The following is a 22,480-nucleotide window of genomic DNA, read 5'->3' as shown; positions in this document are numbered from 1 at the left end:
AGCCACTATGAACTTTGTGTGAGGTGACAAATTTTTAGAATCAGATGCATTGGGCACATCTGCTGCTGTGAATCAGGCCTGTCGTAGATACCTTACAAGGGTCTAATGCCCAGCGCAATCAGACGGACTGATCATCGAACCTCCTGAACAAAGTATCCAACTCCTTCATCCTCACCAAACCATCCTCAATCCCAGGCCAATTCTCTTCTCCAACACACTTCCCATTCTCAAACCACGCCGCATACCTTTCATACACCTCACCAACATTTCTTGCTCTCACAGGCAACTCCCCCTGCCAATCTTCCCACTCCCACTCAACCACCTCCACAACATCCCTCTGATGGTCATGAACCCTGATTCCGATCGGTTCGTCGTATGAATCCGAATGCAAATACGGCCCAGCAGGGCTCTCGACCTCGACCTCCCCCTTCTCCCCCACAATCCTCCACACCAACCCCGGCCGGCCCTTAAACGGCGTCCCGTTTCGGAACCTCACAGCCAACGTCGCCCCCTCGACCGTATTTGTTCCTCTCAACGCGCCGTGCACCGCAATGGAATCAGGCACGTCAGATCTCACCATCCCCTCCTCCTCATCCCCGATAAGCTTCAAATGAGCTCGCTGAATCTGCATCCGACTCTCCCAGCCCTCCTCAAACTCCCCAAGAACATGGTGCACATAGTCAACCATGTGCGCGAACGCGATCGTGACCGGATTCCTGCCTACCCTCCGCTCCGCGAAATACGCCAGCCCCGCAGGAAGTTCGTCCCGCTCCAACAGATTCCCATACGCCTCAACGTCGCTTCCCAACACCCTCCCTATCCTCCCAGACTCCACGACCTGCTTGATTTTCAGCACGACCTTGGCAACGCGCCCCTGAAGCCCGACGATCGTGCCTCCCCCGCCCTCCGCAGCCAATGCAGCAAGCTTCTCCGCGCTGTGAAGATTCTCGGTAAGTGGCCACTCGACATAGACTGCCTTACCCGCTCTAACGGAGGGCGTTGTGAGGAATGAGTGCGTATCGACGCGCGTGCAGCAGACCGCGAGGTCGACATCAGGATCCTGCGCGAGGAGCTCGGGGTCGCCGTACGTTTTGACATTATCTGGTAGGCAGAAATGCGAGCGGGCTGCTTTGGCCGCGTTCATGCTGGAGTTGAGAAGCGCGACGACGGTGTAGTGACGCCGGCCGCGTGGGGAGAGGAGGTACGGCAGGTGAGCTTCCGCGGCCCATGATGTTTTCGCGCCGGCGGATAGGCCGACGAGGGCGATGAGGATGGGTGTCATTGTAGTTAATAATTAGGAAGTCTTAGGAACCATGTTTCTTTCCAATGATTCAATTCCTCCACATCGTGGCCGCGAAAGTCCATCTTTTAACGTCCCAAACGGCTTTCATATTCCGCTCAAAAGCAACCAGACGGTTCCAATCCGCGATTCATCTTGCACGAGCACATTATAAATCAGACCTTTGTTCCTATCCCAAATCACCATTTGTCATCTCGACCACGGTCCTGCGGTCTCTGGCGCTGACGTTCCGACTAGGGGGACATCATCATGCATTCAACCCCAACCGGCCTCGAAGACCCACTCCTCGCCGTGCACATCCCCACATCGGCCCCGATCCGTGGCAGATCTCCGGCCCCGGCCCGGCCCAGACGCAGTGCCCTCACCCGCATCTTGAGAAACCACCCAGCCCACCACCCATCTCCGATAATCTACGATAATCCCCATCCGAAACACCCCAAAGCCGGAAATAGAAACGCCATCAAACGCACTCAGCCCAAGCCCACTTCCCGCCCTCGCAGCGGCGCCACCGCGCCTAGCATCTGCACCCTCCCGTCCGTCGCATCCGATGGAGGGCCCCCCCTCAGCAGGACCTGAACATCTTTGCTCACATCTCATTTCTCAGAAAAACACCACAACTTCAAGCATACACATCCGTCCCGAAGATGCAAGAAGCACAACGCATCCAAAGGATAGCCCACATCCGCAAGGTCCGTCCCGAAGTCCGATAACCCTTCGTCTTCTCCCGCGGGAAAGCCTCAGAAAGACGGCGGCGACCTGCATGACACCAGTCTCATCCAAATCGAAAAACCCCCTCCTCTCTCCCAACCCCGAAACCCCCGCGCTGGCTGCACTGCCCCGCCAGCCGATAGCCATCCCCCTCCCCCTCCGCATCCCCCCAAAACGCCTCATTCTCATCCTGCGCCGCCACTTAGTGCAGTCCCCCCACACAAGGCTTCCAGACAACTCACAGACGGCAAGTCAGAGAGGGAAACCCGCATCAGCCTCAGCCTCATGCGTCCCTCCAGCTAAAATCACGGCGACCCGCGTCTGAAACAGACGTGGCGTCGAATGGAAAAGCCCACCTATACTCCAGGACGTCCAACCTATACACTCCCGCGCCAGTACACGTCGCGGCTGCATATGGCACTTCCAACCCCCGTCCTCCGCTTTTCACGGAACGGACAAAAACGCTGCTGCCGGCTGCAATGCGGGCGCAGCTCTGTCAGCGGCAGATGAGAACACGGGAAGAGCAGGCGTGCTTGAGCCCTCCCTTTCCCTCGGAGAGTAAAACTAACAGCCGCCGGCTGGGTGATCGACAACGTTGCATTCTGTCGCGATCGCGACGCGTTGGAGGTGGTAGACAGGCAGGCAGTCTGGCAAGTGAGGGGTTGGGGTAGAGACTGGGATGTCGTGTTTCCCCAACCGCGACGTGCTTACCATGACCAAGGCAGCGACGCTCATCATACGAGGGGCGAAGAAGATGGTGTGAACAAGTGTCGATACGAAAAGATGATTCACATGAGAAGAGACACGAGGCAGGTGATTATCAAGTAGTTTTGTTATTTCTGGGCCATTTTGCAGGCTCTTACTACAAACACTCTCGGCGCAAGACCGGAGGCTGTGACCAAAGCGGGCACAGCTGAGCTCGATTGCCTGTCAACGGCAGTCGAGCTCTTTCAAGAAAGAACAACTCTGTACAAGATGGCCGGGCTCGGTCCAACCGTAGCACTAAGCCTCGCTCCTGTGGTACGCCGAGTAAATCCACAAAACAACAGGCAGCCACTCTCCCGTGGGCCTGGACTGTAACTCCGGCTGGGTTTTCCCCCAGGTCTAAGATCGTTTTGCCTCCCTTTTTTGAACACCTCCCAGTGGCTCCATATGTTCCTCCCAGTGACATGGAGAGTATCTACAGGCCTCAAGCGCCGCCAAGGGCGCTCTGCTGCTCTAGACAATATGGTTTTTAGACAATAGATAAAAGACAATAAGATTTGGTGCGGTCCGACTGGGGACCTTTCTAGGTGAAGGAAAGATCGTAAAAACAACGCGAGATTCGTGAGGTGTCGTAAGAAACGTAGCCTAGTCGAGGCGTGGTGGTCAAGGAGTGACGAAGGTGGGTATCTCGTAAAGAACAAGCGTTGAAAAAGAGTAGAGATCGCCGATGTCAGCGACCTATGATCGTCATCGTTGTTTCGAGGGCATTAATCGTAACAGCAGATCAGCGAGCCCCTGGGCTCGCGTCTGAAGTGCCCAGCTTCAGGATCTGTATTGAGGAGGACCTGTGCTGGAGGTCGCCTCACTTTCGGAGGCCAACCTTTCCAGCCAGATTGCGCCAGAATCGACTGCTCTTGCGCTCCTCGCTTCCAGCGCGGATCATCTTCGTGTCGCGCTCCATAGGTCCGACAATGTCCTCGTCTCCGCGCTCTGGGAACTTGCCCTCGGCGTCGACAAGGCGAGGCATCGTGGTTGGCAGGCCGTCCTCCAAACGCCGCCACTGCTCACTAGCAAAGACATCGTCGTTGGTGGGGCGGCGCAGAATGGCAGAGCCGCCGCTGCCCGCGCGACCGCGCCCACGGCTTCGGCTGCGGGGAGCTTCAGGTCGCTGAGCGCTGGCCTTGCTGCCTGCGACAATGCGCTCCATTGTCTGCTCGTGGAAAGCGCGCCAGCTCTTCTCAATCTCCGACCACTTTGCCTCAGTGAGAGCGTAGATCTTGGAGGTCTCGCCGTAGTTCTCGCCGGTTCGGACGAGGTGCTTGGTGTAGTTAACACGAGCTGCTTCCCAGTCGGCGCGCAGAAGACGGAGTGACTCCATGTTGGCCTCTTCAGGTTCGTATGGTTGAGGTGCAATGCTAAAGTTCGCGTGACCAAGCCGGTCTGACCACTCATCATGGTCTTGCAAGATGGATGGGAAGCCAATGGGCAATTCCTGACTCGACTGAGCGTGGCGGAAGGAGGAAACCGACGGCCTCGTGCTGAGAGAGGGTGTCACAACGTGGGCCAATGACTGAGTTGAGGGAACGTCCATAGACAGGATGGTCGGTGCGACTGTGGGAGACTGGAGAGGGCTAGGCTGCGGGACTTCGGTTGGAGGCGTGTTGAGGAGAGGAGGGAGGAGAGGTGTCGAAGCCAGTGCGCGGTCGCGTTCAATGCTTTCCCTCTCGTTGGCCTTTTCGATGTCAATGGGAGCGGGGCCATCCACGCTCTCACTGCTTTCCCAAAACGAAGTCGCAGGGGTAGGGATCGAGGGCTCGTTCATGTGGCGGGAGGGCCCGGAGAGTGAAGACGATCGGCTCGACGCAGCCCTAGAGGTGACAGGGTGAGCAGTCTCAAACGTCAGCTCAGTTGTTGGCGAGGCAGTCAATTGCGACCGCTTTGTAGACTTCCACCGAGACAGTTGAGGAAAGCGGGTTCCGATGCGGGTAGCCAAGCCAGAGAATGGCGATTCGGTTCCGGTCCGCTTCCTCTCCAAAGTCGAAGAATAGTCGGTGTCGCTTCCAAAGCCCAGGTCGTAGTCAATGTCGAAGTCAGCAGGGTAGACACTGTGGAGCGTCTCGGCGCTCTCGTAACCGTGGTGGATGCATGGCTCATCACCTATTTCGCTGTGTTAGCGGACGTCCGTTTGCTCACGAGGCATGGGTCAATAACTTACACAAACAGTCGTAGAGGTCGAACTGCTCAGCTAGAATTGTGCTCTCGTCAAGCTCATCACGTTCCACAGGTTCCTCCTGCACATCCGGAAGAGGGCGCTTGGAGGACTTGGAGTGGGAGGTTGACGTTGGTGATGCTGGGCTGTCATTGCAGCATGTTGGCGGGAGGTCAATTGATGATGTAGAGCTTGAGTAGCGGAGATGCCCGCGGGTCGAGAACGTTGGGGTGACGGGAGAGGCGACGTCGGATGATGACGAGTTTGTTGTGTAGTAGACATACTGGTGGTCCATTTCGGCTTCCGCAAGATCGGGGTGCTGTTCCTCGAACTTCCGGCGCTCTTCTACAAGCTGTGGGAGGAGTAAAGGCTTGAGTCTGGGCGACATTGTGTCTGCCGTGGCCTGGGGCTGCCCCGCCGAAGCAGAGAGATGCGTTTAGGGAAGGCGTGCGGTGGTGGAGATGCTTGTTGGTGATGTTGTTGTTGGAGCAATGGGTGGCAATGGTCAGGATTTGGGGTGGCGGTTGGGTAGACCCAGCGAGTATGACGATGCCGGAGCCGCTGTGTTGTTGTACCCTGGCAGACGTGGTGGGGTAGGCGGAGGATTAAAAAAATAGACACTGCGGTGACTGTGAGATCGGGCAAAGATGTGGTGCTCAGTTTTAGTCTTCTGTCATTGCCAGGCACACATCCGTTCTGCCGTTGTTGGTGAAGTTGTGTAAGGTTGCCGTGGTTCTCGTGGGGTGTTGGAGTTGTGACCGGATGTAAGTACTCTGTTGTTGCTGACGCCACTTTGGGTGTTTCCTGCGAACCGGTTCTCTACCTCCACATTCTTCGAGACGGTCTGGTTTCCAAATTTCCTCTCTTTTTCCACAGAACGTGTCGGTGTGATGTTTCAAGGTTAACCTCCGGGGTTGGTGATGGTCGTGACCGGTGACTGCGTGCGGAAGCTAGGAAAGGCTCCTGGGGTTCTCCAATGATGCGGTTCGAAAGTGCAAGCGACCGTTTGTGTATTTGGCGGTGACTCGTCCCACGTGTACGATTTGGGTGCAGGGTACCTCGGCGGTTTGGGTCGTGGTGGTTGGGCGCGGATGTGCTTGTACTGGGGGGGCGGGCAAGACCATGTATGTATATGCGTGCGTTGTTGTTTCCTTCAGTGCAGAGTCCTCCTCTTCCAATCAAACGGGAGTGCGCGGGACCAAATGCGACAGTTTCGCTGGTAGCTCCGGGTCTTGCTGCAGGATAGACACGTGAGGGGAATGACAGCGGTTGACGGGGTGCGGAGAGGCGAGGCAGTTCGCGATGAAGGCAGATTCCGGAAGCGGGAGGCGGTAGGTCGACGACGATATATGAGACGTGGGCGTGGTGGTTGCTGGGTTGGACGGCAGCAGCAAGGAAAAGAGGTCGGTCGACTGGCGGCGGGCTGGCGGTTGGCGACGTCTTGCTAGGAATGCTGCTGTAAGAGAAGAGACGACGGGAAAGACAGGACGGCGGGAAGAGGGTTCCCAAATGGTTTTGCAGCGCAAGGAGGGTGGGCGAGGAAAATGTCTGGACGAGAGTAGCCAAAAAAGCAGGAAGGGTAGACGGGGCAAGGGTGTGAGCTTTTGGACAGGGGGGGTGGGCGGCCGAGTTGAGCGTGGTGGATGTGGGCTCGTTGGTGGGAAGACACCGAGCGAAGTGCGGGCAGGGGGTGTGGACGTGGTAAGGTAGGAAACAACAGAGGAAGGGACCGGGGGGTGTGGTGGGCGCGGGTGTGGATGTGGATGGTGCTGGTGCTGGACCGCTGTTGCTGGTGGATTGGACTCTCTCTTGTGGATGATGGATGAAGGCCGGGAGCTAGGATGGGGGAAAAAAAAAAAGGCTTGGTGGGAAACCTTGCTGAAAACCGCAGCCTAACGAAGCTAGCCTTTGGGGGGAAGGCAGACTGGAGACAGAGTGAGGTGCTTGCTGGGTGCTGGTGAAGATAGGTGCCAATGGAAGTACATACACTGCAAACTGCGCGGGACATGACATGGATCGGGGAAGGAGAGGTAGACTGCCCATTCTAATATTCGGTTGACGATGGAATACGTAGTGCACTCGTAGTTGCCGTTTGGCAGCAGATTGGTAAGGAGGGAAGAAAGGCACGTTGTTGATGGAAGGCAGGCACCGCAGGGTCACGTACTTGCCTATGTAAAACTGGGAAGGCACATTGCGTTCGCCGTGCAGCGGCAGCAGCTTTCCATTTCGGAGTGGACAGCGGCACATGCCCACATTCCCTTGGTCGTTCTTTCTTTTTCCTGCATCCTGCGATGATTTTTTTTTTTTTTTCTTCTGGCCCGGGTAATGGGACGCTGGAAGGCAAGGTACAACGGTACAAGCAGCAGAGTGACGAGCCCCATCACCCCAGTCCAGTCCAGCCCGAGGTTGCTTGAGGCGAGGTACCCAAGTACATACCTAGTATCCGTACGGATACTCGAACTTCTTTACGCGCCAAACTAGCCCGACGACACTACCGTCCCCCAATGTTCCCTCAATCCCACGACATGACACACACTGAGAAAAAGGCAAGATGAAGAGAACCCACACTCGGCCGGCAGGATGAGGCGAGGGAGATGAAAGAAGGACAACAGCAGACCAGCTTCAAGCCAAGCCGATGGACAGAGCGGCGGCGGGCGGGCGACGTCAACGGCAACGGGCGAGGAACAAGGGACGTGGAGTCATTTGCTTCAGCTTCCAACGCTCGTGGACAATGAAAAAGGCACAGTTACAAGTCATGTCCATGTCCGTTGGTAGTTAATTCCGCCCCATTGACGACAACTGCATACGAAGCAGAGGGAAACTCGAGGCCGCGGCTTCGGGGAGCTCGGAAACGAATGCAAAGTGCGAGAGAGGGCTCCTGCTGTTGCACTGGCGCAAGCCTCTTCTGTTTGTTATTTTTCTTTGTTTAGCTGAGAGTCGTCCCTCCTCCCTCATGATCCGCCGCCGCCGCCGCCGTCGCCTCGGCTGTCTCAGAAGCAAAGAAGAAAAGAAGCAGACTCTTTATTTTGGCCCCCTCGTCCGTTAAGCTTGCCAGACAACCTTCTGCAACCTCCTAGGCCCAAGATAGCTTAAACCTCTTCCTGATGGTCCGTGTGCGCCGCCGACCAAGCGGTAGGCGCAGTGTGGAGGAGAGTGGAGGAGGCCCACGACGAGCGCTGGACCGCTGGAGTCTTCCCCCTCCCAGGCTCCTCTCCCCCAAGAGTCCACGAACGAGAGCCATGTCTTTCTCTGTGACCGACAATCTGCCCCCAGCCAGTGCCGCCGAGTCTCTCGCTGCCCTCTGGGTCTTTCCCGAGGAGACAAGAGGGCCCAAGCCGTTCAGGGTCTGCGCGGTGCGTTGTGCCGCAGCCACGTTCCCTTGTCCGTGTTGAGCGTCTTTTTAGGGAACCCATGTGGGATTGGGACAGGCGCATTGTATGTACGTACCGTACCTCCGTCCGTCTTTACCGTCATTCTCTTGCGGACGGAATTTTCAGAAGCCAGAGACAGAGTCAGACGGCACTCGGTGGTGGACCAACAGCGCCCGACAACGACCACGACGCCGTTGTCTTTCCCTGGGGCTGACTCCGGTTCCGACATTCAAGACACGACCGGAACGGATTAAGACAGTGGCAGCGTCAGCGTCAGCATGACTTGAGTTGCGAAATGTCTCTGGCCCGCCGCGGGGTGGGTTGGTTGTCGGCTCAACCTGCTTCGTGCTGTTTGAGCTTCTGAGCAATGGCTGCCCGTAGCTCTGCAACGAGGCGATTCTCAAGCCAGCTGGTGTGCGTCACTGCTCTGCCAACCGCACGGCAGAACGCGGTGCGCACAGCTAGCTTGACTCGCATCTGACTACTCTTTTGCTAGTTGCACGAAATACAGCGAGGGGCATTGGTTGAAGCACGTAAGGTCAGTAAAGCACCTAGGTACTCGAAAGCCATCAAGTACGTATTCGCCCATGCCTAGGTGTGCCATCCAATTGCCTTACACGATGACGCCGTCTGAAGAGCACAGAAGGCAGTCATCAAGATGCCGGACTTGCCTCGACGGCACCTTCATCTGGCACACGGCAAGCAGGAAGCAGGATGATGCCACTGGCAGGGCTTCTCAGACATTATCCTGCCGGGAGATTCGCCCGTCAATCAATGAGGACATTAGGTCCAGCACCCAACCGGCCGTCTTTTCTGCAGGACAATCTTGGACACGGCACACCCTCAGATGCATCTGCTGCTGGGCGCGGCTTTCCAGTTTCCAGCAACGGCAACGGCAACGCTGCTGCAGCAGCGGGGACGGCTACTATTGGTCGCGGAAGGTGTAACGTGCAGAGTGCAGAAGGTAGCAGGCAGACCGCAGCAACAGCAGCGAACAAAAGAAAGGCAGGTGCGTGCTGCTGCGCAGCAGCAGCAGCAGCAGCAGAGGGAGCGTGGGCAAACGGCAACAGCGCAGGGTTCAGGGTTGCCCAATGCCTGGCCGTTCTTTCCCCATCTTCTTTAGGGCCTGTTCCCAGCGTTGCGCAATTGGCAGGAGCGACCACCCAAAGAGGTCAGAGGCAGGAAAGAGAAAGAGGCAGGCAGGCTCGGTTTCGTCAGTCACTCTTGCCTCATAAACCAGGTAGGTATTCGTAGATACCTTAGGTCTTCGGACGGGTGTCCGTCTTCGCAGGCGTTCGTTCGTCATTCTCACGTTGCAAGGCTTCACCCGCCCTCCGGCTCCTCCCTCCTCCCTCTTTCCTCATCGTCAGCACCGAACACAACTCCAAGCGCCATCTTCACTCGACCACCACCACGGCCGCCAACTCAACCTGCCGCACGCATCTTACCTTGCCTTACATCTCTGCAAAACCCTCCAGCTGCACCCTCCCGTCTCCATCGCTGGCATCGCAATCGGCCCTCTCCGCCATTTGCTTTTGCTTGTCGCTATCGCACCGCCTCTCCGTCTCCGTGGACGCTAACCCAAAATCCGTTTCGTTTCCCTCGCGGAGTCCAGGGATCACAGCTCGGTCGGCACCTTGCTCTCCCTTGCAGCCAGACAGCTGCCCAGGGTGCCAGGTTCAGGTTCAACGTTTTTTTCCCTCTCTGGGTGCTTCGACCGGGGCCACAAAAGCGGCCAAGCGTCTCCCCCTCCCTTGTGTTTTTCCATCTCATCCCTGCTCGGAGTTCGATCCCCGTGGACCGTGGACCGTGGCGGGCAGGGTTTTCGGGAGACGTTCGCGCGGTGCCAGCCACTGACAACAGAGCCGACAGCGACCTCTTCCAACGCCCCGGCAGCGTTGGGCGATGCGCCGTACACCACCGTCGACCGTCGGCGATACGTATCCCAGCACCGCATCTTGTGCTGGGTCGCTCAGTGTTCTGGGCTGGTCTTCTCCCCACTTGAATGGACCTCTCGCTCTGCCGGTTCTGGGACCAGCTCCAAGAGCCCGGTGGACATGGACATGGACACGGCAGCTGCTGATGGGTCTGCGCGCCGGACCGGCGGAGCTGCACAACCAACCACGCAGTGCATAACTTATGCATCGCTCATAAGTCGTTGCAGAGCTCACTGCCCGATGACGGATTACCAAGCTCGCTGCCAACTTGCCTGCGAATGCCTTCCGCCAAACGGTGCCCCGTCCGAACGAACCGTCACTCGCCTGGAGCTCCCTGCGGGACTCTTGGTGGTGGGCAAACTCAATGCCATGCCATCCGAAGACCACACCTGCAGCAACACAAGACGGACATCAGTTATTTGGTCTACAAGGTACACTCCGTGCTGCCATCTCAAGTTCCCAATGATCGGTGCGGCGCATTGAATTGCTTCCAGCTCTGCATTTTGGCAGCATCGGTACGCAGTATGTGGATGTCGGTCTCAAAATCCGGACGCATCGGTGAGTCCTGCCCTGGCTTTCTCTTCAATGAGTCGGAAAGATCCACGTTTGCGGTCGGAATTTGGACCGTTTGCCTGGGTTCTGAACCCCCCACAGGGAACAGGCCTCGGTTTGCTTCCCCGGCCAGTAGGAAGAGCTGACGAGTCGCCAATGAAGAGCTCCACAGCCCAAGAGCGGCCCATGCTGCTAGCGACAATGACAGCAGAGACGAGCGCGCAGCCCAGCGTTGAACCAACGAGCGATGAGTCTTTGCAAGTTCGCTATGGATATCGCCAAATTTCAGCCTTCACTACGGTCGAGACAGACAGCGGCAACTTTCAAAGTCCCATGACATCCGCCGTTGAGCCCTTAGTCTGGTTCCGGCGACGTCGGCCTTGGTAGCCCCACCGTCGAGAAAAGGAAGAGGTCGGCTTTAGAGGTCGCGTCCTGTCAGACTTTGATACTGCTGGTTCGACCGCTAGCCACTCCGTCTCTTGTGAGCTTCGTCGCAAGCGGAAAAGCCCCGGCGGCCCCTCATTCCACTTTCGGCCTTTGAGTTTCCCGGCCACTTTAGCCATCATCGGCCTTCTTCATTGTCGCCGTTGTCCTTGCGATGGTGTTCTGGTTTGCCCTGTCCACGGGCTTGTTCCAGGTTGGTGGGCAACGCAACGCTGTGGCGTGGATGTCAAGGAAGGTGGACGTCTCCTTCCTGCTGGGGGCTAGTTGCCGGTCCCAGTGGATAGGAGCCGATGGAATGTAATGGAACGATACGATGAAAATTTGGGGGCGGAATCTCTGGGCAACAGCAAGCGACACCTAACGCCGAGGCAAAGGACTGAATTGCGGTCGGTCATAGTTGAGCTGCAGGATCAACTTTCTCGCATGTGGCATTGCATGCCTTCGTACTTAGACATGGGCATCTTCAACTGGGCTTGATTGGCCATTCGGAAGTTTTTTTCTGGAGGATCTTTCGATGACTCCAAATCCCTCTGATCATTTGCTCTAACTGGCGAACGTCATTCAGCTTCTCTGCCCCAAGAAGCCTGGGCCATCTGTTGAACAGAGCAGATCATCACAGCCGGTTTACGCATATGGAGCTGATCGACATATGTGCCGAGCAAAACATTATGAGCGGAATCTCGATGAAAGCTGCGCGGGCAATGGGTGCAATCAAGTCAATTCATTCGGCCAAGGACCCAACACTCGAAGTTGATCAAGCTAATCCCCAATTGACAAATAACGTGTTGCTATCTCGTCTGGGATCACAGCCCCCGGGCTACAAGGGACACCCATCGTCGAATTCAACGAAGTTGCTCCCTGGTTCCGTGATCTTGGATTGCAGGGCGGGGGTCAAAGCAGCAACTGCTACCACGGCGATTTCTTGCAACTTGCGATATCGCAGAGGTCTCTGCTAGGAAGTCCGGAGTGCACACTTTCCACTAGGCTCTCTGTTTTGGAGTGCCCACCATTAACGAAAGGTGGAGAGAGTGCCACCCCGCAGCAATTGTCAACTTCTAGGAATAGGTCAGTGCATCACAACAAACACCGTCACTGTCTGATCACTGTTTGTTTGGCAGTGGTTGTCATAACAGAGTTGCACAAGCAGTCTAGGGGCATCCCGGCGCACAATCTCGAATGCACTGTGAGGAGAACATGGCCGTTGATCGCAAGTGGGTTTTCTTCACAGCCTTCCCCGTATCACTCCACGATATCGATGCTTGGGTCTTCAAAGTCTTCCAGCTGGAACCACTGGGCCTCGCTTGCAACTTTCATCCGAATGACTAAGAGCCTCAGTTGCGTCATCTGAACCCACACTCTGCCACAGCCCAACCCAGAAAATGCCTTGGTCAGGCTCTGACGCCCAGTACCTACCCGTACAGCGGACACGAAATTTTTCTTTGCTCGGTCGCCGTGTCCACACATCCCCTACCAGGCCGTCGCGGCTCCATTGTGTGCCGTCCCGAGTCAATTGAAAGGACTGAGCGGAAGGGCTTGTCACGATTCCTTGCGGAAAAGAAAGAATATTGGAGAATGGACTGATTTCGCCCCCTCCAATGGAACCGGCGAGTTGCTCCATGCGGGCGATGCGCCGACAGAGTACCCATGCCCTGCAAAGTCAGAGCTTTAGGATGCTAGACAGCTTTTCCAGCGACATCGACATGCTGTGGCTTCACTGTTGCCAGCGGGCCAGACACAAACTCCCCGTGCAACAGCTCGGAAGCTCCTGAGTCCTACTGAGCCGCCGCTGTGGTTCGCTGTTGGTGCCGCCTCTAGGAGCCTCCAAGAGATGCAATGGCGCCAGATCCTTTGTGCTACCATCAGCGTAAGGCCGGCACCACTTGCACTTATTACTATGCGCCGCTTCTGCTGGAGCAGCTGACCGGTTGGGCTGATGATGAGTTAGATTCCGACTGCCTCTACTCTGGGCTGAGTCGCAACTTTGCTCAGCCTCGGCGGTTCGTACTGGAGTACGAATGACACAAGTCGCCCTGGGACTGTCGTCTACAGCTGCATCGCCACAACCCAGTCTGCGCATGCAACGGGTGCATGGACAGGCAACACAGGTCATCCTGAGCATCCCCATTTTTCAACAGTTCTCTTTCTTTTCCCTCTGCCCAATTGGATGACTGGCAGAAAAACCTAAAGACGACTTTGACTCTGCCGATCACTTCCTGTTCCTGAATCAATGTCACTGCTTGAGTCTTGCAAACTCTGCAGACTCTTCGACGCCTGGGGACTTGCGGCCTGAGAGACTTGACTCGAAAGCCCAGCTCACCACCATGACGGCATCAAGGTCACATCGTCTGTCTAGACCTGCTCTGTCCCACGGCCAGGGTAAGACAACATCGAGAGTTGAGCTGGCAATTTCACCATTCCCCATCTGATCGATGGACATCGTCAAAGAGCAATTCGAAACACATACTTTTCCCGGACCGGCAACCTGCCGCGTGGACGTATCCCGAATCGTTCGGCACGCTCTTAGTATCCTCGTGGAATCGCGGAAGCCAGCGCCCACACTTTCCAGCACTTACAGGCGCTTGAAAGTAACACAAAGCAAGGCCTTAGTCGTGTAGCTGACTACTTCAGCCTCGAAATCGAAAGGCGGCTCTCTTGCAGGTGGGGCCGGGACCGCCTGCCTCAACGTGAACGATTCTCTACGCTTTGAGCAACTCAAAATCCCCCGCATCCATCTCCCAAGGATCACAATAGCATCACATTCTCCCTATCCAAGTGGTCGCACAATATGTGACAAGGTCCGTCTTACAAATCGGGACTGCACTTCTAATCAATATCTTGCGAGGGAGCACGAAGTGCGGGGAGTTGCTCAAACTTCACCGGTGCGGGGAGCTCGCCTTTGTTAACTTCGCTTCGGACCACGTCCGGCGGCGGTGCGGTTACGCCCCCGGGATGTTGATTCGCCTTTCATTCCTGCATCCGTCTGGTCCTCGAGGCTGACAGAAGGCCCTGTCACACAGCGCGCGTGTAACCTCTAGAGGCAGGCCAGCGATGTAAACTGGTCAACTTTAACCGTCTCTGCGTCCCCAAACCTGCCACTTACACAGGCATAGGGATCGAGTCACTTGGGCTTTCTTGATCACCCGTTGTGTATTGATGGATCAGCTTTGCGCCAGCAATCGCACAACAGTCGGTTGAAGGGACGTCCTCGATCCAACACAAGCTACCTTGGTCAATATCAGAGCATGGGTGTCTTCTTCGGAGCGCGTTCTGTCACCGCAGGTGTTCCAGACACTGCTTTGCACACGCAGGCCATTCGCTAGGCGGCTAATCATCAGTTGGCGACTCGCCCGTTATCCGTCGGCCACTTCACTTAACGGCCTCTTGGTACGTGGTTCCTTGGTCAAGGTCTTGGGCCACATGTCTCAACATCATTGCATGCCGGACATTTGTCTCGCTGACAAGATGCCTGGAGCTGCACGGCTTGCTTACCTATGCAGGCCTGTCACTGAAAACCTGATTCTGCATCTGCAGCCGTTCATGAAATCCCCATCTGGCACTTTTTGCGACCAAACCCTTGAACCGATGGAAAATCTTGTTGCTGCGCCGTAGCGCATCGAATGCTTTCCTACCCCGGATCACTTCATCTGGGCCGGGCGGTGGATTTCGGTGTGGGGACGAATCCTTCCACTCTGTTGTAGCGGGACAGGCATCTTGACATGCCGAGATTGAGTTCTCAGGCTCCTTCTCTCGTCAGCCGCCGGTCTTGAGTAAAGCACGCCGATGAAGGGCAGGAGGGGTCAGCGAGATCGGGGCGCTCCTCATGACCCAGCCGGATCTGACGACATCCAGTGCCGACACGATCTGTTGAGATGTGATCACATAATGATCATAACGAAGCTCACTTTTGCGGGTCAAACCCTCGCTCCACTCTCCAGTGCCCGTTGGCTTGTGCCTAGATTTGAAAAATACGAGAGCAAATCATCTCGACGGAGTTGTCCAACACGGGTCATCATCGACTGGCGCAAATGTTTTCATCACTGGAAGCAATAGTCTGCCGGGCTGTACTGAACTTTCCATCCTTGGCACTTTTGTTCAGCAGAGCAGAAATTGCATTTGGGTGCCCTGGAATCCGACCGAGTTTGCAAGGGTCGGTACACCCACTTTGGCTTCACGCGAACGATTGCGGTTCCAACTTGCATCTGACTGGCGCAGGATCGCGCCTGGAAGATGGTGTGCAGCGTCAGAGGCGACTCACTTGTTGAGTCGATGTGTCCAGCCCGACGAATGACCGGGAGTGAGGTTTTTTTTCGGTCTTGTGTCCCTTGCATTAGCCCTGCCCTGATGGAGGGTTAACACGGCCGGCCATTCGTCAGTCCTGCAAAATACCTGCAAAGAAGACGGAAGCGAAAGGGAAGAGACGGGTGACGGGGACCATCCGCAGTCTGGCCGCGCGTTAGAGCTTCAGCGGAAGGCCGGCGACGTTATCCTGTGCAGGGCATACTTCCTGTTACGGCGATGCCGTCGCATTGCGGCCCATCGTTGATTGCCAGCAATGCTTACTCGCATGTGAAGTTGCAAGCGCCTACTCTCCCGGTCTCCAAGGCTGCGTCGGTCGAACGTAAAGTTGCAGAGCCTCTGAGAGACGCTGATCGGTTTTTGCCCCGGGATGATGTAGCCCTGCGGTACATCGCCTTCAGACCGGTCTCGACTCGGACAGAAACCCATTGGCTTGCTACCTTTGACAGTTGATCGTCGCCGGTGGAAAAGTCTGAGGCGGCAGCCTTCTTTCTCGAAGTTATCGGTGGATGCAGCCACATAGCGATCAGTCCGTCGAGCGGCAAGCGGCAAGCCACGTCGGTGTTCCATTCTCAACAGAAAATGTCAGAATTTTCTCCGTTGCCGATGGTGCCCGAAGTTAATGACCCTGTGGCGGCGAACTGATGCTATCTTTGGGCCAGGGAAGTGGCCACCACGAGGTCGAAGACGACGGTCGCAAGCCTCCCGTTGAGGCGGCACCGAGCAGTTTGAGATCTTGGTCTTTGTTCGATCCCCGGATGAGGAAAGACTTCCCGGCTGTCCACGTACTCCATTACGATCTGTTAAAGATGGCGGATACTGTGCTTCGAAAACAGGCGTTTTACCTTTGTGCTGGCTTGAGGCTTTTGGGGTAACCTGAAGCCATCCATTATACGGCCACAGAAGACAATGGCGGCTATTCTTCAGTCATTCAAAGTCTCTTGGCACTGAAGCGGTGGTTTCGGCCAGGTCAGACCGCACCAAGTCCGGGACGGCGGGCTTCATCCTGCCGTCGATTCGGTCGTGCGCTTGTTGATATGGCCCGTTGCCATGGTCTGCCAGCCATCCGCGATGGTGCGGCATGGCCATCTGGGGGAGAATTGTTCTTCGCACGCCGCACGATGCTCCTAGGGGCTCGAGGCACCAGCGCCCATCTTCAATCACCATCTCGAGTGCACGGCGGTTCCAAATGCGGAAACAGGCTACCAGATAGCCGCAAATAGATCGCGGCTTTTTCAGACAATCTTCCTGCGACACCGAAACATTTTGAACGCCCTGCATCAGGTTTCTCATCTTCAAGGCTGCCTAAAGCTTTCTGAAAATTGAACCTTCCTCCCTTCAAAGTCATTCAAGCTTGGTATTGCCGGTTTGCAGCCGCAAAGAGCTTTGATTAACACCAGTGGAAACTAAGTGTTGCGCTGCAAAGACAAAGTCAAGGCGGAACACGAAGAGCAGTCAACTTACGCCTTTTCCCGCCCATTATCATGAGAGCAGACCTCTTGTACCCGCGAAGTCGCGAAGAGGCGAAGATGCACACGTACCTGCAAGGCTCTTCTGACCTTACACCCCCGCGAACCTCGTGGCAGCATGGACTGGCGCCAGGACCATTCGGTCCCGAGAACGCTGGTTGTGATGCAAAGGCTCGGCGCCACAAAGGTCTTAGACCATGATCGCCCGTCAACACGCGATAAGGACCTTATCCAGTGTAGTCCGGCGATGATGTGCTGGCTGCGACACACCAGACCCCGGATCGATCTGCGCAATCTACCACCATCTCGGGGTACGGTGCACTGATGGGAAGCAGGGCTCACTTGATGACCTGGGACCATGGGAGAACCATCGACCGGCGATGTTACTCCAGGTCGCGCCATATCAACTTTGAAGTAAGGCTTCAATATCATACGGGGCTGGCCTCCCACTTATCGGCGACTGGTCGCAGTCGCGATCCATGGACACGCGCCGGTCTCGCAATCCGCGGACGGCACAGGATGCCCAACGCCATGTCAGGCGCGCAGCGTGCCGAGGTGACGAGGTCCTCCCGACGTCTTCCACGCGCTGCCTTGCCGCCCATCACACCTGTCCATTGGACCACGTGTGCGGCCAGCGGTAAACCATGTCCCCTCGTCACGGATGCAGCAGTGGCCTTTGGACGGAAAGACAGAGCACGAGCAGACCCTGCGAAGTTGAGCCTTGACAGTTGCGCCCGCTTCGCGATGAGAGGATGCTAAGGTTTGATGTGTTCTCGCTGAGTCGCTGTTCGTTATTTTCGGGGAGTTCATCTGGAGTATTCCCCGTGGGGGGCGTGCGGAAGGGTGGGAGGTTAGGCGCTTTGGTACGTCGCGGTTCGCGGAGGTGGGATTCCGGGGCAGACGGGCTGGTTTCACTTGTGAACCTTGCCTGACGTGGGGGAGGAATGCTGTTGGCTTTTTTCTTTGTTTACGAAGTTTTGCGACAGTGATGGTTTTCGCAGCGCGACGAGAGAGATTTGAAGCTGACGAAGTTGACGACTGTACAGGCTCAATTTGGCAGATGAAGCGAGGTTTCTCTTTTTTGGGGGTTTTCGTCTTGGATTGTTAGCTTGGGCGTTGACAACGTCCTTATGTGTGGCGTCATCTCATTCGTCAACCATCGCGAAGCGGTCGCGGGAGGGCCGGGGCGCGTCAGAGATCACGGGCGGGAGAGCGATGGCGTCGCGCAAGGCTTTTGACGATGTTCTTGACGCTGGCCGTCGGGGGGCATGAGCGGGCGGGCGCGGTGATATTGGTTTGTGGGATAATTATCCCACGATGCACGGCGGTGATGAGGTGTGTGATATTGGGGGATATCCGGCCGGCCGTCACCTTCGCGGATGCGGGATGCAGGTACCGCGGCGGTGGTAGCGGGATCAGCGCGCGTATGGTGTTGTGCTGCGTGTTGCGGGCGGATCGTCTGAAGGGGCCATGCCGGTTTGTTATGCGCAAGCGCGACGGCATGGTTAAGGCGGTGGCGAGGTGCAGTACAGTGCAGGGCTGCAAGAAGGCCAGACCCGGCCGAGCGTGAAGAGGGCAGACGGACTGACGGCGTCATTTTCGTGTTAGCAGGGCTGCAGGAAGGAAAGGCTGGTAAGGGACGTTTCTTCTGTGCTTCTGGACTGCATTGGAGGGACACATGCTCCGTCGTCCGCGGATGGCCGAGGCAGAGGCGTTGATGTCAAGGCTGGAGGCCTGCTCGGGGCACGTCTGCTTGGATCGAGTGATGCAAGAGGCTTTCTGGGTGTATGCCTCTGCTCCTTTGGGCTCGTTGTTGATTTTGGATGTGAGGGCGGACTGGGCGACTCATTCGGGCGAGTGGCAAGTTGGGTGCGCTCGAAGGATATCGAGGATCCGGACGAGTGTTTACCTCCAGGCGAGCCGCACGACTTTCGAGTCAGCCTAGTGCAAGGCAGTGTCAACACGACCCAGCCTGGAATTACACGACTCGCAAGAAGCGATGCTGGTGCTTACAGGAATAGTTCTAGGATGCGAGGCTGAAGAAATCGTCCGCCAGTGGCTTGAATTAGGCATCGTAGGCAGCAGCGCGGAAAGCGGGGTTTTGCTGGTTTCTAGCTACAAACTAGCCCCTTCATCAAACAATTCACTCCTCTTCGGTCCTGGAATTCACGGCGGGGTGATTATGCGTGCTTGTGACTCATTCTGCGGCACAGAATCTGGAACGTCTCGGTAGATATGGGATGCGAAGGAATCGTATAAGTCTGTCTCTCGTTTTCGCCCAGCGACCGGCGGACGTTTGACACTTGCACCGTCAACTCCCACCATGGCGCCCGCAAAAAAGAAAGCATGCACCCACCAGACCGTCCTCATCGACGCGTCAGACTACGGCCGAAAGACCGCCGGCTTCCAGCGCGTGCCCGTGGACAAACGCATCGCTGCAACGACGCGCTCCGGGAGAGTCCCCGACGGCGGTGCATCGTCGCCCCGCCCCGTCGCCGCCCCGGACGCCTCCACTTTTCCCGGCCCGCTCGTCCTCCCCGACGACGAGCTCGCCCTGCACCCGCGGTACCCCCCGCAAAGCCTGCGGTCGTGGATCAACGGCGGGTACCGCAACCCGATCACGCACGACCGCAAGACGCTGTACGTCGCGGACGTGCCGCGGATCGATGACACCGCGGCGTTCATGCGGGAGTGGGCGGAGCCGGATGTCGAGGACCTGGTTGATCCGGCGGAGTTCCCGCGGCTGCAGCATCCTGATACGGCGGATTTGATGGGGTACTTGGCGGCGTTTTATTATCCCCTTGAGGTGAAGTTGCTGCCCACTCCGATGAGGTTCGTTCGCTGGAAGGCCGGGGGGAAGGTGGACATGGTCGGGCTGGCGACGGGCGACACGACGGTGGTGGGCGTGCGGGCGCGGCCGAGTAAGGATGAGATTGCAAGGATGCAGTTGAATTTGAGCGATTTGCTGGACGCGCTGATGGGGGAGGTGCCGCGGGACGCGTATGCGTGCGTGCTGGTGGTCGCGCAGGATCTGTATGAGGATGAGGAGGACGACTTTTGTTGTGGCCGGGCGTTTGGCGGGAGTCGGATCTCGGTGGTGAGTAGTTTTAGGTACAGGCCGGTGCTGGATCTGGCGTTTGGGGTGGAGGTTGGGCATATGTGGCCGCTGGCGCATTGTGCGAGGTTTGTGGAGGGGTTTTGTGAGGAGTTTGAGAGGGAGAATGGGGAGGAGGGAGGTGGGAAGAGGAAACGTGGTGGGAGAGCGGTTTCTGACGGTGAAGCGGTACTTAATCTGAAGAAGAAGCCGCACACGGCACTTGGCGCGGCGATTGGTGCTGCGAAGAGGGTTGTCGTGCCGAAGACGAAGGAGGACCAGAGGGGGTTGTGGTTCTCGCGGGTCGCGAGGACGGCGGCGCATGAGTTGGGGCATTGTTTTGGGATGGATCATTGTGTGTACTATGCCTGTGTCATGCAGGGCACCGCGGGGTTAGGGGAGGACGCGAGGCAGCCGCCTTATTTGTGTCCTGTCTGCGAGGCGAGGGTTTTGTATGGGCTTGGGGAGATGGGGGTTGTGGAGGGGGGGAAGGGGGGAAGGTGGGTTGAGGGGAGGCAGGGGGAGGTTGAGAAGGAGAGAATGGAGGCTATGAGGGCGTTTTGTGAAGGGTGGAAGGGGGTTGGGATGTTTTCTGGGTATTGGGGATGGCTTGGGGAGAGGATGAAGCAGTTTGATGCTGATGACAGGAAGTTTTGAATACAGAATTAATGAGTTGATCGGCAGATCTCCAAGCTCGCATTACCAAGTGAGCGTTCTAAGAAGAATATGATTTCTACTATCCGGGGAGTGTCCACTGCACGCGCGTTATCCGTCTATACTACTAAGATCTACCCATTCTGAAATCAAACTTCCAGACTTTTCTTTCCATCATCCGAAGGACTGCCAAACTTTAGCATCTCGACCAATTCTCGTGATGCATTTCGATTTGATTAATCAATTTACATAGCATCTGGGCAGTAAAATTGCAGACTTCGATCCACCAATTGATCGAGATAGTTGTGACCAGCGTCGAAGAAGTAGTGCAGCCAAGCAAGCTTGAAGTAGTTGAAGTATTTCACCCTGGGTTCGGTGAATTCGTGGTCCAGGGCATTGCACGTCTAGCATTAGCAATGACCATGCGAAAACATTGCCATTTACACTGCTAGACTGGTTGCCCGCCCTCTCGCACAGCTAACGCGATATCTACTTATCTTCACGGCGATACGCCTTAAGTTTCGAGATACATTTTACCTCTCATGAACAGCAAGGATGTCTGCTAAGTAGACTTCAATTTGACGGCTGCTGGGGTGATTTACTATTCCTGAAATCAATTTGATATCCAAATTCACGTCCCAGGGTGAGAATCAATTCGCAACAACTTATTTGGTACGCGAAGGCTTGATCCAGATCATGAATATTACGTCCAATACAGGAAAGAGATTGAAACTGAGTTTAAATAAGCTGCACTGCAACCGCATATTGTCTTCAAGTGGAGGTCATTATCACCGCTTGAAGTGACTAGACAGCGACGAAATCTAATAATAGGACCGACGAAGCCAGCATATTGAATGGCTTTCTTGGAAAGGTAAGTGGAATTCAATTTTTGGTTGCGGCACAATCATGGAACAGACCCTTAGAAAGCCCGATGTGGAATGTCGTATACAGAAGCCACGCCCCTCGCGGAAGTGCACCCTGCCTTAGACCCCCGACGTCTTCCGGCTTCAGCAACAAGGCCTCCATCAAGCTATGCCAATTTGAAAGTCTTCGAAGGAGCGAAGTGCATCCTCGAAAACGGAAAGTTTCTCATTCAGTTCCTCACGTCTTTTGGCGTCATCTTCCTTTTCCCCGGCAATCTTCGATACGATCTCCGAAGTTTGTGATGAGATAATATCGGGCGTGAAAATCTCATATGGAAGCTTCTCGAGAAGACCATTGTGAACCACCATGGCGTTGACATGTGATACGAAGGAAACCAGTGACGCCTGGTCGAATGTTAGCACTGAAAAGTTCACTGCACACGCGAAATCTGGTACCTTGTAATACTTCTCCATGGTGAATATGGCACGGCGTACTGCGGCTTGCTCAGATGTGAACCGGTTTCCAGCCTCCGCATCGCCTGCAACATGCGAAGTATCTTCCAAAGCAAGTTTTTTGAGAGTTGCTCTCATCTTCCTAAACAACCTGTCGCTAAGTGAGGCTTCATCACTCGTGGAAATTTGCAAGTGATGATATGCTTCTGCCACGATCTTTCTCAATTCCTTTGCCGAAAGAGCAGGTTTAAGCTGCTGAAGCATCTCTTTTCTGATCTTTTCTCTTGTCGCCTTAGTCCGAACTCCGAAGGTAAGAGCATCTTCGTCCAGCTCACTGATGAAGTCGTGTATCGCCGGGTTCATACCATCATGGCATCGAAGTAAGTCCTCGAGCTTTTCTTCGGCATAATGGTGAAGTTGTTCGA

At 56.0% G+C, this 22,480-nt stretch overlaps 3 protein-coding genes across 3 annotated transcripts; 1 reads left to right on the top strand and 2 right to left on the bottom strand.

Annotated features, from left to right (window-relative positions):
• Nucleotides 1–118: 118 nt before the first annotated feature.
• CGCS363_v014269 (Galactose/lactose metabolism regulatory protein GAL80) lies at nucleotides 119–1,282 on the bottom strand (the record flags this gene model as incomplete). Its single annotated transcript, XM_036646118.1, has 1 exon — nucleotides 119–1,282. The coding sequence occupies one exon, from the start codon at nucleotides 1,280–1,282 to the stop codon at nucleotides 119–121; it is 1,164 nt and encodes a 387-aa protein (XP_036488181.1).
• A 2,293-nt stretch (nucleotides 1,283–3,575) lies between these two features.
• Nucleotides 3,576–5,310, bottom strand: CGCS363_v014268 (uncharacterized protein; the record flags this gene model as incomplete). Its single annotated transcript, XM_036646117.1, has 2 exons — nucleotides 3,576–4,870; nucleotides 4,929–5,310. The coding sequence occupies 2 exons, from the start codon at nucleotides 5,308–5,310 to the stop codon at nucleotides 3,576–3,578; spliced, it is 1,677 nt and encodes a 558-aa protein (XP_036488182.1).
• A 14,004-nt stretch (nucleotides 5,311–19,314) lies between these two features.
• AMZ2 (Archaemetzincin-2) lies at nucleotides 19,315–20,742 on the top strand (the record flags this gene model as incomplete). Its single annotated transcript, XM_036646116.1, has 1 exon — nucleotides 19,315–20,742. The coding sequence occupies one exon, from the start codon at nucleotides 19,315–19,317 to the stop codon at nucleotides 20,740–20,742; it is 1,428 nt and encodes a 475-aa protein (XP_036487977.1).
• Between the last annotated feature and the right edge of the window lie 1,738 nt (nucleotides 20,743–22,480).

Source organism: Colletotrichum siamense (assembly GCF_013390195.1).
Source record: "Colletotrichum siamense strain Cg363 chromosome Unknown KSG_Cg363_contig10, whole genome shotgun sequence".
NCBI lineage: Eukaryota > Fungi > Ascomycota > Sordariomycetes > Glomerellales > Glomerellaceae > Colletotrichum > Colletotrichum siamense.
The sequence above is the reverse complement of the archived record's forward strand: the minus strand, read 5'-3'. Positions and strand labels throughout refer to the sequence as shown.